The 14,771-nt window shown below is 52.4% G+C and overlaps 3 protein-coding genes across 3 annotated transcripts; 2 read left to right on the plus strand and 1 right to left on the minus strand.

The window, feature by feature from the left end:
• Nucleotides 1–3: 3 nt before the first annotated feature.
• Nucleotides 4–4,840, plus strand: COCSUDRAFT_66696 (GDP-mannose 4,6-dehydratase). The gene is made up of 9 exons (XM_005646304.1): nucleotides 4–313; nucleotides 595–670; nucleotides 828–924; nucleotides 1,122–1,214; nucleotides 1,466–1,563; nucleotides 1,971–2,094; nucleotides 2,732–2,871; nucleotides 3,487–3,637; nucleotides 3,999–4,840. The coding sequence occupies exons 1-9, from the start codon at nucleotides 112–114 to the stop codon at nucleotides 4,143–4,145; spliced, it is 1,128 nt and encodes a 375-aa protein (XP_005646361.1). The 5' UTR covers nucleotides 4–111; the 3' UTR covers nucleotides 4,146–4,840.
• A 943-nt stretch (nucleotides 4,841–5,783) lies between these two features.
• Nucleotides 5,784–12,963, minus strand: COCSUDRAFT_17211 (hypothetical protein; the record flags this gene model as incomplete). Its single annotated transcript, XM_005646305.1, has 11 exons — nucleotides 5,784–5,960; nucleotides 6,365–6,559; nucleotides 7,092–7,213; nucleotides 7,587–7,792; nucleotides 8,388–8,540; nucleotides 9,555–9,741; nucleotides 10,998–11,173; nucleotides 11,476–11,617; nucleotides 11,953–12,004; nucleotides 12,318–12,450; nucleotides 12,815–12,963. The coding sequence occupies 11 exons, from the start codon at nucleotides 12,961–12,963 to the stop codon at nucleotides 5,784–5,786; spliced, it is 1,692 nt and encodes a 563-aa protein (XP_005646362.1).
• Nucleotides 12,964–13,898: 935 nt separating this feature from the next.
• On the plus strand, nucleotides 13,899–14,606 carry COCSUDRAFT_56269 (hypothetical protein; the record flags this gene model as incomplete). Its single annotated transcript, XM_005646306.1, has 1 exon — nucleotides 13,899–14,606. The coding sequence occupies one exon, from the start codon at nucleotides 13,899–13,901 to the stop codon at nucleotides 14,604–14,606; it is 708 nt and encodes a 235-aa protein (XP_005646363.1).
• Nucleotides 14,607–14,771: the final 165 nt, after the last annotated feature.

Raw genomic sequence — 14,771 nt, forward strand, 5'->3', positions numbered from 1 at the left:
ACAATCTGATCGGTTTTCGCCATTGCTTCTGTTCTTCAGATTTAGTTTGAGTGTGCGACATTGGCAAATACCAGCGACCATAGAAGTCTGAAGGGCAGCTCACCAGTCGCGATGCCTTCCGTCGCGTCCTCTCCTAACGGAGCCTCAGAAGCCGCGCCTGTGGAGCGCAGGGTTGCTTTGATCACAGGAGTCACTGGTCAGGATGGCTCGTACCTGGCAGAGCTGCTTCTCGCCAAGGGCTATGTGGTTCACGGTCTCAAGAGGAGAGCCAGCTCTTACAACCACCCACGATTGGAGCACATCCTGGACCAGAGTGAGCACTTCAGTAATTGATGCTTGCTGATGCAGGATTTGTTGCCTTGATTGCAGTTCCATTCCTAAGTGGAGGTCCCATGTTGTACCTTCAAGATGCCCTCCTTTTTCTCTGCACGATCATTCCCCTATTCAAATGCCTTCAGTGGCCTTGCGTTGAGCTTATTCATTGCAACAAATCAACGCCTTGAGTGCTTGAAGAAATTGTTGCCACTCTCAGAGTGCCATTACCTCCTTCACATTACTGGACTTGATCGAGTGTTTGTCTGTCTGTGAACGCAGAGTACCCCAACAGCGAGCGATTCCACCTGCACTACGCCGATCTCATCGACTTTGGGTCTCTCTGTGCCATCCTCAGGTCAGCAGCACCCCTCCCGCTACTGTCCCCTTGCACATTGCTTGAATGTTGAACTTCCCACCAAGCAATAGCGATGACTCTCCTGCACCTGTGTGCGCCACCCTGCAATTGGACAGATTCACAGCCTTTTCATCTATTGGTGTGACTGACCTTGCAGGGACACAAAGCCACAGGAGATCTACAACTTGGGCGCACAGAGCCACGTGCAGGTGTCCTTTCAGCTGCCGCAGTACACTGCTGAGGCCAGCGGAGTGGTGCGCACAACTCCCCTTTTGCCCTCCACTGTAAACCATCATCAATCTCCCTGCACTGATGGCCTCCCTCTTCTTCGGCTTTGCACCTGTCCTGGAGCGTTCTGTGCTGCTTGACAGTCATTGCCTCACCCTGTCATCTTCTTGTAAGCATTCCACATGAGGTTTTTTGAGAAATTGCCCTGGCTGCTGCTGCTCAGGGGGTGATGAACATGTTGGAGGCAATCCGCGCAACAGGCCTGGAGCAGACTGTCAAGTTCTACCAGGCCTCCACCTCCGAGCTCTACGGCAAGGTGAGGCTCTCTTTCAATGCTCACTGTAGACTCCTTTATATTCTCGAGCACACAGAAAGCACCTAGAACGCCTCGGAATGTCCCTGCATAGCTCTACCAGCGCATGCCTTGCATCTTCACGCCGCTTCAAGCAGACGATGGGAGGCATCTCTGGCCAACCTACCTGAAATTGCAGAAGAAGGTTGATCCTCCTGGCATGCAAGGCTTCAGCTTATGCAGAAAAGGTGAGATTGGCTTTTCTGTGTGGCCAGGTGCACGCGATTCCTCAGGATGAGGAGACCCCATTCCACCCACGCTCACCCTACGCCGTAGCCAAGCTGTACGGATTCTGGGCCGTCAAGAACTACCGGTCAGTACGCGCGTCCCCTTCTGCCTCACATGCACTTGTGTGGTTTCTGCCCTTTGTGAGCAGATGACCTCTAGTTGTACCTGTGAGAGCATGCATGGCAGTTACGGGCAAATGGGAAGCCTGGCTTAACAAGAAGTTCTACATGATCCTCGTGTCCTTGCCCTGCTTACCGAAGCCACTGGCTTGCCGCCCTTGCTGCCTCAGATGTTGGCATGCGTTGCAGCCATCAGCACATGTGTACATATCCATTATGGCAGCAGAGCACAGCTTCCCCGAGCAGATCATGCAGCCAAACAGCAATCACAGTTTGGCGCCCTGTTGAAATTGCAGGTTGCAAATGTGGTAGCGAGTGTTACTCTTGTAGAGATCTGCTACGGGAGCTGAAAGCATTTGATTTGGGTTTGCAGGGAAGCGTACGACATGTACGCATGCAACGGCATCCTGTTCAACCATGAGTCGCCACGCCGCGGAGAGATCTTTGTGACCCGCAAGATCACCAAGGCCGTCGCAGCCATCAAGCTCGGCAAGCAGGTGCGTGCTATGTAACTTGCACCCTCTTAGCTGCATCACGGCCCCCATGCGTATTGCCTCCTGGTTCTTTCAGACTAGCCTTCCTGAAAATCATCAGGTTAGGTAAGGTTGGCTCCTGCAGGTCAAGAGCGGCAACAAAGAACAGCCTGGAATGCTGTAGGCTCAGTGCTGAAACCAAGGCCATGCTGGATGTTGTATCAAGTTGCATGCATTTGCAACTTTCCTCTACATTTCACCGGCACCAAACCCCACACAAATTTGAGCAAGTCTGCAGTAGCTGTGCAGCTCATGACGACATAGTCCTTGTCAAGCAAGGAATTGCCAAGACTGCTGCTTGCTGCTTCTCAGAAGCATTACTCAAACTTGTGTAAGTGGGCTTCTGGATAGGAATCCTTTATACCCAATCTCCTAAACCTCCTAGTCAGTAAGGAACGAGTTCTAAATACAATGACATGTTGTAGTGTTTTACTTGGTTTCCATAAAGGGATGGGAGTGTTTAAATAACACTGGATAAGATTGTGGTAGTTGGCGTCTGTGCGTAGAGGTGCTGCAGGGCAGGAGGGAACACCCTCCTGCCAGACTGCACACCTGGCGGTCACGTGGGTAACGATAACGTTACACATATGCGCGCGTGCAGGAGTGCCTGTACCTGGGCAACCTGGATGCCAAGCGCGACTGGGGCCACGCGCGCGACTACGTGGAGTGCATGTGGCTCATGCTGCAGCAGGACACCGCCGAAGACTTCGTCATCGCCACCGGGGAGACCACCACCGTCAGGTGCGCGCACCTGCTGCTTCCATGAGTCAGCGCTTGCATCGCCACTGCAATTGCTTGAGCAACACTTTTCTAGACTGTGATAAATGCTGCTTTAGGACGTCGGAAGGCCTAGGGGATGTTGGACTTCCCACCAGGTTGGAGTAAACAGGGAAGGTTCCAACCCTGTTAGCAGGAATAAGACCTTCCTTCCAACCTTCCAGCTTTGGTTAGAAGGTACTTACACACTGGTGGTTGCAACTGCCGGCTGAAAGAAGCAACTGGGAGTGTTGCCAGCACGTTTGTGCAAGACAGCTCAGCAATCTGGGTGGTCCCCCAGCTAACCCTTGCTTGTTGCAAGTGGGACACACATTGAAGTCGCCACTGACTGATCACGGGGGACCACGCCTCTTCTGACACAACAATCTTCACACAAGTAGAGCAGGGTTAATCAGTTCGCAAGCGGGTAGGCCGAGGAATCCTCTTCCTGATGTACTTCAGTCACCTGCGCAGATCCCAGCTGCCAGATCACCAAAACGGATGAGGAAGATCGCCCTGGTCAGGAAGCTCCAGGCTGTCTGGTTGCATCTTCAGAGCATTGAGCTTGAGCTGACTGGTATGCTTGGCGCGCAAATGCAGGGACTTTGCCGAGAGGGCGTTTGCGCGCGCGGGCATGCCTATCCGCTGGGAGGGCAAGCCGGGCCTGACCGAGACCGGCGTGGTGGCTGAGGGCGAGCTGGCCGGCAAGACCGTCGTCCGCGTCAACGCCAAATACTTCCGCCCTGCCGAGGTGCGCGCGCGCATCGCCGCCCCTGGCCGCCTCCGGGGTTAAAACCTAGAACTGCATAGAGTTGTTTGCCGAGGCCATGCCTTTCTGCTGGGGTAGTCGGTCAGGTTTCACTGGATCGATCTGGCTGACATTACTGTGGTGCTTTCTTGAGCACTCCGCAAGGGTCCATCGATTGATTGCTGAGGTAGACAAACAGCAAGCAGGAAAGGTATCAGGATAGGCGCTGCGCTTGTCCTGATGGTTTGAGTCCAACACTAAACAAGAAGGCTCTGGCTGAGGCATCCAACTCCATCAGGTGCACAGGAAGCAAAAATGAATAGCGTTGGGCAAGAGATTTGAACGTGGGTGGTGTGTCGGTCAGGTGGAGCTGCTGCTGGGCGACCCGTCTAAGGCGCGCACCAAGCTGGGCTGGAACCCACAGAAGACCTCGCTGCAGCAGCTGGTCGAGGAGATGGTCGATGCTGACCTGGAGATGGCAGCGGACCCCAACGCTTACCTCAAGTACTGAGTGACCCCCGCTGAGAATCCCCGCCTGCAATGCAGTGGCCGTGGGGCCATGTGTGTTGGAGACTTTGCGCGGATGTTCACATGCTGTGTCGTTGACTTCACCTTCAGGGGCTTCTGCGAGCAGAGGCATCAATGATGTCAGAATTCAAAAGAATATGTTAAAGTTGGGTGTATCTCGTTGTGGAGCATGCAGGCCTTGTCAGCAAGCGCTGATGCCCATGTCACATGACCTGTTCCGTTGAGGCGCCTGTAATGGCCTAGTACTGCTATCTATTGTACGGATACTGACTTGCCGCTCGGGTGGCTACAGCCCCTGAAAATTTGTAGAGCTGCGTCATGTAGCTGTTTCCAAAAAGACAGTACAGAAGCAATTGACCGGGTATCAGCAATGGCCTGGCAACTGATAACATGTCATAAACCATTGATTAAGTCAAATCGAAGATCCTGATCAGCTGAAGGAGCCTGCCCGCGTTGTCAGTGTACGGAGAAGCAATACACCTGAGCCATGTCAACATCCAGGTGGTCTAGACCTTGACTTTGTGAAGATCTTGCCATTGTGAAAGCAGACACATAGGGAAACTGGCGAATTGTTGAAGTGGCATCAAGCTTTTTTTCGTGTTTTTAATTATGACCATCTATAGGTGTCAAGTAGAGCATGCGAGACATGCAACCTGTAAGAACAAATATGATCGATCTGATGATATCAGTGCACAGTGAGAGCGGCACGAGTCCCATTGGGGACTGGCGGTAATTACTGACCTCGGTTTCGGTACCCATGCATGCAGATTTGCGGCAGGCATGATATCATGCATCATGATGCAGCAACCGGCACAAAAAGGTAACATGCGCAATGCATCAATGCAGCAATCCCACTGATGTTGATGAGGAACTATTTCTTTAATTGTTTTTGCACTCTACAGTCTTCATCAGCTTGTGCAAAGACTTGATTGCCGGCAAGGCAAATGAAGAAAAAAGGCGTTCCCGACAAAAGGGACCAGCTGGTGAGGAGAAAAATGGAACCCGGTCCAGCTAGATCCCTTTTCATTATTGATGCTGGGCAGGTAATTATTGACGGTTGCGCTTTAATAACGACTGGGATAATGTTTTATCATACAAGAATATCATACTTATGTAGCCAACGCTGCTTCCTAAGTTTCTGCATGCTGTCAATTAGCTTGCAAGATTTGGAACTTTGATAAGAACGCTTCTTCATACGAGAGATCTTAATCTTGGCCACTATATTTCTGGAGCACACCGCGGCTCGATTTGAACTTTTCACAATACAATGGTATCTTCAAGTGAGTTTCTCCATCACTCCTACTCTTGCTCTCTAGCACCACACGATCGTGATCCTTCATGCACTGTCTTATGAGCTAATGTCAATGCAAAGTAACCAAAATTACAGAATTCTTCGAAGATATGCCAATATCTCACGGCCCGGCACTTCACAAAAAACCAGACTGTTGATGTCAACATCAGGAGCGCCAGAAACCAAACCGCAATCCCTTCACCACACTAGCACTCAACAAAACTGCTTCCATCACTGCCAAGCTGTAGTGGTACTCCCACACGTCGCATCCTTCCCGGGTGGAATAAATCACACTTCCAGTCAAAACCATCAGCCGTCGTCCGGTCAAATTCAAACGCGGGCGCTCGAGTCATAGTAGTGGCCCGGCCGCGCCAGCTGCGGTGGGGGAACCTCCCCGTATTCGCCCGTAGCGGCCGCCGGGTGCGACGGCGGTACGTAGCCGCCCGTAACGGGCGCTCCGTAAGAGTACTCCCCTCCCGGCTGCTCCACCGCCACCCCCACTGGAACCTGCGCATTGTTAATTTATTTAATGAAATGTTAAATAATCAGAAACATTCATTTTGGTAGCAAATCAGGAGCCATCGGTGTCACCAGATGCACAAAACGTTGTGCATTTGATGGATTTGCCACCTGGAGTGCAACGGACACTGCAAAGCCTTTGCGCTGCATCCATGGCAGTGGCTGAACCTCCCTGGCATTTCCAGGAAACTGTGTAACACCTTCGGGCTTAACATGCAGTCAACAGTTCTAGAGTGAGTGACGGCTGAAGCTGCCTCACCCACCCGGATCAAGAACGGGTACAATGCATGGATGCAGAGCCACTCGCCCCCCCTGGGTGGAAGAATTTGGACAACATTTGCCGGCTTGAAACAGGAGAATCGACGGGAGGGAGTAAGGGGCAGGAAGCCCACCTGAGAGAAGACCTCGTGCACTTCGAGGCGGGTGACTGATTGGGTGTCCTTGTCCATGGCGTAGCAGATGAACACGGCGTCCACAATGTCCAGCAGCACCGCCGCGAAAAAGGCAGTCACCACCCACGCCATGAAGAACGACAGCACGCCCAACAGCGCCGCTTGCTGCGCGCATAAACAGACGCCTTGAGGACCCTTTGGAGTGCCAATGTGCAAGGGTTCACTGAACCTAGACTGCGCCAAGATCCTGTGTCTATGGCTGCCACGTACGATGTCAAGCAAAAAATCCATTTGCGGGCGGTAACGACTGTTGCAGACTGCAGAGGCAGCAGCATGCACTTGGTGCGCTTGCTACAAGGCAAACTGAGAGGCCTCATCCCTTCAGGCTCAGCTTTCAGCAACGCAAGGGTGCTGGACCGAGAGCACACAACAACGCCTGCTTTACTCTCAAATCTGGGCGCCTTCAAGAAAAAATTGCATTGAGGTTCTGCTTGCCAGAGTCTTCAAGTACAAAATTAGGAGTTTCTGCTTGCCACAGTCTCAAAATCCAAAGCCAAGACGTTCTGCTTGCCAGAGTCTAGAAAATACAAAGCCGGCAGATTCTTCTTGCCACAGTCTTTAAAATACGAAGCGAGGAGGTCCTTCTTTCCAGAGTCTTGAGGCACAAAGCCAGGAGGAATTATTGCCAGCTTCTGTAAAGACAAAGCCAGAAGAGATGTGGGCGCACGGCTTGGGCGTGCTCCTGGGAGTGCCATGCGTAGAAGGAGATGCCGAAGATGAGGACGCCCCACATGGCACTCAGCGCAAACGCAGCCATCTGCAGCACCAGCGGCGGGAACCACCACACACCTGCAATCATGCAGAATGCACTTTTTATTAACACCTGTGCAACGCCCGGCCGCAGCGTCATGGCAAAGCAGCAGGCAGGCTGACCAGAAAAGGAGGTTTGATGTTGACACTGGAAGAGGCCAGAAGCTCTCCGCAACTGCGGAAGTGTCCAGCAAGAGCTTTGCTTAGCCGGAGTGGTTGCGACAGGGGTAAAAATCATTACAACATGCATTCTCGCTGTGGAGGCTGTCTTGCGCGAGGAACAAGGTGGAAGCCCAGAACATGCAAAGCCATTTGCAGCACACAACACGCGAGGTGATGTCAAACAGCACCACAGCACTTAGTGCTCCAATAACCAGAGGTAGAAATAGAGTAGGGGCTGGCCAGCCCGCACCATAGGCCTTGAGGAAGTTGCGGGTGAGCAGCTGCGTGACATTACGGCCGGCTGTGAAGAAGGCCTCGCCCGTAATTGCCGCGCGCACGGTGGCAAACTTGGTGATGTACTCGATGAGGCCCCAGATGCACTGCAGGCAGCACGCCAGCAGGCTCCACACCAGCGTCGCTAGACTCTCCCCCTGCTGCCGCCGCCGCTCCTGCGCCCTGAATTTACAGCAAATACACATCCCACTCAGTCGCCCGGTTGCTGACTAATTTTTACATCACGACCTATGACGCCTGCGCCATGCAAATACAGCCGACGCAACCCCGCCTCAGCAGAGTCAGCCGGTGATTCTTTTGCACGCCCCAAGGAGCGCACATCAAGCCAGATTTTCAAAGTATAGTTGGAGACCCTGGCAGAATCATATTCAGTATTGGCATCAGATGTCAATCTGCAAAAGGTTAAGAGGGCGGCCCAATTGGCCAAGGCTCAGCTCTTCATTCTGCAGACCCAGGTACAAGGCAACTAACGCAAATTTCCGCGCGGCCTGAATAACTTTTGAACTGGCTTTTGGGACTGCAGCCTGTGTTCCTCCTGCCCTGATCTATATAATTGCAACCACTGGCCCCTGTGTGTTGGGAATCAGACGAGCATACCAAAACGATGCATGAGGTGCCATGAGATGCCATGACAGTGCCATGATGACTGCTGCTGCAGACAAAAACACAATAACACATATCCCTTCAGTAATACAGACGTCCAGGCATCTGTGCCAATGTATGCACGGTTTCAAGGGGGAATGAAGGGGGGTATAACGCGCACCGCTGCAGGGCCTGACGCATGAGCTGGATGACGGTCAGCACGGCTGCTCCGAGCGCGAGCGTTCCAAACTGCGGCCCAATCGCGAATCGCACCGTTCGCAACGTGCTCCCCTTCAACGCGTCCTCAGCTCCCGCCGGCGCAAAATACCTGCCGGGGAAGGAAGGATCAACAACTTATCCACCCCCTGGACTCCCAAGTACGAGGCAGCAGTCCGCTTGACCCTACCGCCATTGTGGCCATGGTCTCGGTGCTTTGGCACATCTCAGAAGGCCTGACACCAGAAGAACAAGAAGATCATACATCTCTCAAGTACCGTCTAGGGCACAAGCATGATTTCTCAGAAATCTCCAACTGATGAAGGGCTGAACCACGCTGATTCCCAAACTCCATCATGTTGAGGGGTCCTGATATCGGTTCACGACAAATGATTATCTTGCTTGAAGGCAGCCTGAGCAACTTCATCTTTCAAGAAGCTGACTTCATGAGTGCCAGCAGTCGCTGGCCCAAAAACCCCAAAGCACACAGCAGCCCCAGCTTGCACTGCTGATCTCAGCCCCTGAAGAGAAGGAATACCTCCAGACCTCCAATGGCAAAGCACATTTGCCTATGTGTGCCAATAGTATGAGCGGGACTTGTGCTGATGTGCCCTAGCCTCACACGACCTTTGGCAGCAGGTGCACATGAGGCGAGATTGGCCATGTACTGACAGAAGGACCAGCCTCTACGTGCCTCCATATAAACTCGGCAATCAACCGAGGGGATCTATTGTGACCGTTAGATAACGATCTCGCTTTAACTGACGATTCCAGGGGGTACATAAAAACAAAGATTAATTCTGCCCCCTTTCCTAAAGCGGGTGAGCACACAGTCTTCAGGAAGTTGCCAAAAAAACCCCTTGGATGTGGTATAAAATAGGCGTTTTCAAGACCCTTTATCCCCTGCTCTATCCCCTGAACTGGTTGGCACATCCTGTAAAGAAGGAGTAACCTGCTGGCCGTTCGCATGGACCCTCATGCGTTCATATTGAGAAAGGCACGGGGCTGACTGTATCTATATACCATGATCATATGTGTTGCAGTACCCCTGACTGCACATGAGGCAAGATCGGCAAACTCAACAAACAGCAGGGCAGGAAAATTTGAGAGAAAACAAGGGGCGCACCACTGCGCGATGGTGCCTGAGATGGTGAAGATACGGAACTGGCCGAAGAGGAACACTGTCCACAGCATGGTCACGCTCGCGAATGACATGTAAGGCGGCACCCACGAATCTGCCTGCCATGCGCAGCAGGGAACGCCCTGTCCCTGCTCGTCCCTGCACACCCGCCCGGTCACCTCCACACGCTCCGCTGCACAGCAGGAAGAACTTTTGATGCATGGTTGTTAAGAAGGTTGCTTTAACAGCAAGTGCGTTGTCTCTGTTCCATGAAAGAGCAACATGGCATGTGCACAAGATTCACACGTAAAGAGCACATCTTCATTACGACGAATGTAAAGGCTGTGCTATTGTCTGGGCTGGGCTGGAAAGACTGGTGCATCTGCGCAGCGCCCGGCTGACCATGTACGGAACACCAAAAGGATGCAGTATTCAAAGTGCCTCTGAATCTTTCCAAAATGCCTCTAATCCTTGTGGGCGGGATGAGGCGAGGGATGGCCTTGCAGCTGGAAGGCGGACTAGGGCATGCACTTTGGTGGAGCGCGCAGCCAGAATTGTTTTAATGCATGCCCCAGTCAGCCTCCCTGGCGGCAGGGCAATCCCACGCATCTCAGCTATCCGCCCCTGGATTTCAGGCAATGGTAGCCAGACATGGGCGCGGGCCGATGCGATCAACCATAAATGCCCTTTCTGCTGCCCTGGGCAGTGAGGCTGACTCTGAGACTGTCGGCGAAAAACTTGTGCTCTCAGGAACCCAAATGAGCAAGCTTTCCCTCATTTGCTTTGTGGACGCAGCCGACACAAAATGCTCGATCAAGCGGCCAACGCTCGAGTTCACTGCTCACGTTGCCGGTGTGAGCCCTTTGCTGTTGACCATTGCCGGGTGTTCAAAGCTACACCGGCATTTGGCTTGTCTTTGCATTTGCCTAACCAGAGCTGGAGGGGCAATAAAAGCCGTTACAAATGGGATGCCCTACCCTATCAGAAAAAGGCTGGAGAGTGCATGAGGAAGGTCAATGCATACCCCAGTCAGCTCCCACAGGGGCAGGTCATACCAAAAATCCCATTGCTTCCCGCCCGCCAAACTCACAGACTTGCAGCGCTGCCTCTGAGCCCTGGTCATTGCGCACTGTTTTGAAGAGGCCTGTCACAAAAGGCGCCAATCCAGATGCACAAGGGCGGGAATCCATATCTTCAAAGGAAATCCGACTACTGCATGTCCTGCGCACCTTTTTGGCCTAAGAGGCATGCCAATTCAATTTTGAAGAGGCATGCCACAGAAGAAACCAATTGGGGGCAGAATGGAAGGAATTCATATCTCAAAAGAGTATCTGACTAGCTCTGATGGAGCCAAGGACGCTGGGATCCCACAGCAAAATTGGATCCGGGTGATGCATGTAAAGCCGAAGGTGCCACATATTGCACTTTAATAGGAAAATTGAGCCGCACCGTTTGGTACGACACCTCCGTTGGTGTAGGAGGCGAAGAGGAAGCCGAAGATGGGGAGCACAAGGAACACAAGAACGATCTTGGACACCACCACCAAAAATATCAGGCCCGGGTTTTCATGCAGGCCATGCGCCGCCACACCAAGTAGGCGCGCACACAGCTCAATCTCATTGCGCCTGCGCAAATTGGAACATTGCTGTCAGCAAGAAAAGAGTGTCTCTCTTGATATGACGATGAAGGGTCTGCGCGCTGCCTGAAGTTCAAAGATTTTCTTTTCCCGGCTGAGACCAGTGGAAGGAGCACAAGCTAAAGTTACGTACAGAACTCAGTCCACAAGAAAGAGAGAGCCTTTTACAAGTCTCATTGCTGCAGACACCATATACTTGAAAAGGAAGCCTGGCTGCGATATGCGGATGTAGGCAGCCATTATATGCAGGCAGGAGTGATCATAAGCATGCGGCAAGGTGCTGGGCCGCACCAGAGGTAGAAAGCAAGGGCGCCGAGCGCAGCCAGGCCCAACAGCATGATGCCGCCCCCGATCTGGCCGGCAAACAGCACCGCAAGCCCCATCGCGGCAGGCGCCGCCACCTGTGCCACATTATGAGTAAATGGCCCCATTGCTCATCAGCCTGAATAGCTTACTGTGATCCTCACCAATGCCTCCTCGGCTGGACAGTGTCACACACATTGTGGATGCCGAGCAGCTTGACTCAGAAGTCTGTTCAAAGCTAAAACGAGCCTCAACACAAGGACTTTCCACCCCCACAACATGCATGACATCCCAGCCAACAGTGATCATCTGCGCTGCTGCGGAAGTGCTCTGTCCTTCAAATGCACTGGCAGCAGGGAGTGTGGCGAGATTACAGGGGTGGCTGACCTGTGCGATGATAGTGGCTTGGGTGGCGGCATGGGGCTGGTACTTGAAGATCATCAGGAACACAATGCCCAGCAGCACAGACACCGCCGCCGAAATTGCAAGCCAGAGCGCTGCCTGCATGAGAACACATCTTTTTATTCCTTTGATACCTTTTGTGACACGCTTTTCCTGCCAGAGGCAACATGCATCTACATCCGCCGGCTCGGCGAGCAGCAGGTGAAGGCCGTCAAAGTGCTGCCCCTTCTTGGACTCGCCAGACCCGAGCAAGACCGAATCAACCGTGCGGACGTTGCTCAATTTTTATACGCTCCACGCAAGCTAGGGCCTTTAATGTCATATGTCAAATTGTTGAAGAGAGAGGTGTCATTCGCTGTGCTGACTCCTTTCGCAAGAGTAAAATGGTGGCACACTATGCATGCAGGGTGTGCAAGGCGGAAAAGCACCTGACGGAAGAACATGGGCAGGTCGATGATCTCAGGCTCGGCATCCTTCAGGAGTGACTGATGGCCGGGCGCAGGGCAGTTCCTGGGGTCTGCCATGTAATCTTGCTCGAAGGCCTTTGAGAACTCCCGATTCCTGCCAAAAGACACCATCTTTTGTTTCTTTCCCGGCTCTCAAACTCTTATCGAGAGGGCTTGGATGTATATGCTCGCTGTGTGACCAGCACCTGCTGCCCTGGATTTGTGTGCGACAGACTTTCCTGTCTAGTAAGATGCCCACTTTACTAGCTACAATTACATAGATCTGCGGACAGATTAACGCTGTGCTGTCGGTCTTGTAATTACCAACATTCGATATCCAATATGAATTTCGTGACCTGACTTCCGAATGACTGCAAGCGAGCCAGCGGTCCTACAAGTGCATACTGCATGCCGCGTGAATAAGCAAGCCTGCTAGCACACGACTTGTCTGATGCACGTTCAATATTTCCAAAGATCACCTGTTGGTGATGCCATACACTCCTCCAACAACGGTCAGGACTAAGAAGATCAAGTATAATATTCCCCAGGGCACATCGACAGTTTTTCTGTTCCGGTAATTGAACAGCGATCCCACTACCAGTGGATCGCTATCAGGAGGGGGAGCCATATTTGCTGGACTCACAACACAAATTTTCTTCCTTCCTTGAACATTGTGCACCAGTTGCAGGCACGTTCTCTTACTTTCAAGGCTTGCGTGGCATTCGTAATCCTACAGTCATCAGGGGTCTAAAAACAGCTATTGCGTGCTTCGATCGCCCTTCTGACAGACGATTTTCCCTTAAGCCCACACTTGTCATTGGTGTCATTGGGCCAAAGATGCTGCGTTTGAACGACGTGTGAGAGCGTTAAAATCAAACGGCGACATTGGGGCGCCAGCGGTTGGGCAACTTCTGGTGATCTTGTCATGCTACCTACTGCCTACTGTTGCTTTTCACTGCTCTTCTATTCTTTTCGTGATTTTCAAAATAATCCTTCTCAATAGTGCAGTCCTGATGCAGGATCCCATAGCCTGAGCCAAGTGTGAGCAGCCACCGAACCAGCAGCATCTAATCTGGTGTGTTCTCTTCGCGATGCCACCAATTTGTCTACTGCCCCGATACACGAGAGATTGACTCCACGCTTTCAGATTCTAGCACTCCTGCACGGATCGACCCGGTGTGTAGAAAGGGACAATCTCACAGGTCCAAAAGACGAGGGAACTTTGCATTCTTGGTCAGGTCGTTTTCGTGTGTTCAGGGACAGTGGCAGGCGGCAAAGAAGGGCTGGTACAATGAAAAATTGCCACATGCTTCGGGTTATCTTGTTATCAGCAATTTTTGGTCTAGCTGCCGCCTCCAACCTGGTCATCCATCATGATACAGGTGACTCCTTTTTTCGCCACTTTTCTCCCATCTGCAAAGCTTCTGCCTTTCCAAACCTCGCTTATTATTAAGAGTAATCGAATTTAGTGCTTTGCACTGTTCTGCAGGTTGCAGAGCTGCCTCTCATCGGTACATCTCAGACGCTCAAGCCATCCACGCTCTGCAGCGAGTGGCCGCAACAATGGAGAGGCTTCTCACAGGCAACTCCACTGAGCAGACATGGTGCACCCTGACAAGCTACGGCACTGGCTGGGGCAAGCACCAGCTATGCAGCCTTACCAGCTTCATCAAGCCAGATGGCTACTGCACATTCTGGTCGTTTGGAACCAGCACGGACGCATCCTTTGATGTCGACCTGATTGCCAAGCACAACTGCCACGGCATGGCCCTGGACCCGTCTGTGTCTTACCCGACCAACCTGCTCGGGGACAAGGCGGTGTTCATGCAAATGGGCGCCAAGCTGAAAGAGTCTGCCACCTATCTGCCTTCCCCGGGAGCCTGGTTCCTGGCAAATGTCCCCCTGCTCGCGAAGGCGCTTTCCATAGAGAGGCTGCAAGTGCTCAAGATGGATTGTGAGGGGTGTGAGTATTCCCTGGCCGATGACATCATCAAGCATGACGAGCTCTTCCTTGACAAGGTGGATCAGTTTGCTATCGAGGTGCACACCAGCGCGCTGATTGCCAAGACCAGGGACCATGCTCTGGCTCTGGGGCGTCTGTATCATCTTCTGCAGGAGGCTGGACTCGAGTTGGTGCATGCAGCTGTACAGTACTGCAATGACGAGCATGCTGCATATGGGCACCAGGCCGAGTTTGTGGCTGTGGGATATCCCCATTCCAGGAATGACTACTGCCAGAACCTCCTCTTTGCCAAAAGGAACAAAGCCTGAAGACCGATGCAGACTTGCAGTCAGGGAACTCTAAATCAGCAGGTCAATCTAGATTGAGATTATGTAGCGTGGGAAAGGGCTCTTTAGGATTGGGCTGATCAAACAGGCGTTAGGATAATATTTGGGGTGTAGAAGATGCTGGATGATTGCTGGTTGTGGCTAGCT

Source organism: Coccomyxa subellipsoidea (assembly GCF_000258705.1).
Source record: "Coccomyxa subellipsoidea C-169, whole genome shotgun sequence".
In the NCBI taxonomy this organism is placed as follows: Eukaryota; Viridiplantae; Chlorophyta; class Trebouxiophyceae; family Coccomyxaceae; genus Coccomyxa; species Coccomyxa subellipsoidea.

What these genes read in the sequence shown, in the direction of transcription:
- COCSUDRAFT_66696 (XM_005646304.1), top strand. Translation starts at nt 112, where the DNA reads ATGCCTTCCGTCGCGTCCTCTCCTAACGGAGCCTCAGAAGCCGCGCCT. An exon ending in GGGGAGACCACCACCGTCAG is followed by an intron (nt 2,872 to 3,486) that starts GTGCGCGCACCT and finishes GCGCAAATGCAG; the next exon opens with GGACTTTGCCGAGAGGGCGT. An exon ending in AATACTTCCGCCCTGCCGAG is followed by an intron (nt 3,638 to 3,998) that starts GTGCGCGCGCGC and finishes TGTGTCGGTCAG; the next exon opens with GTGGAGCTGCTGCTGGGCGA.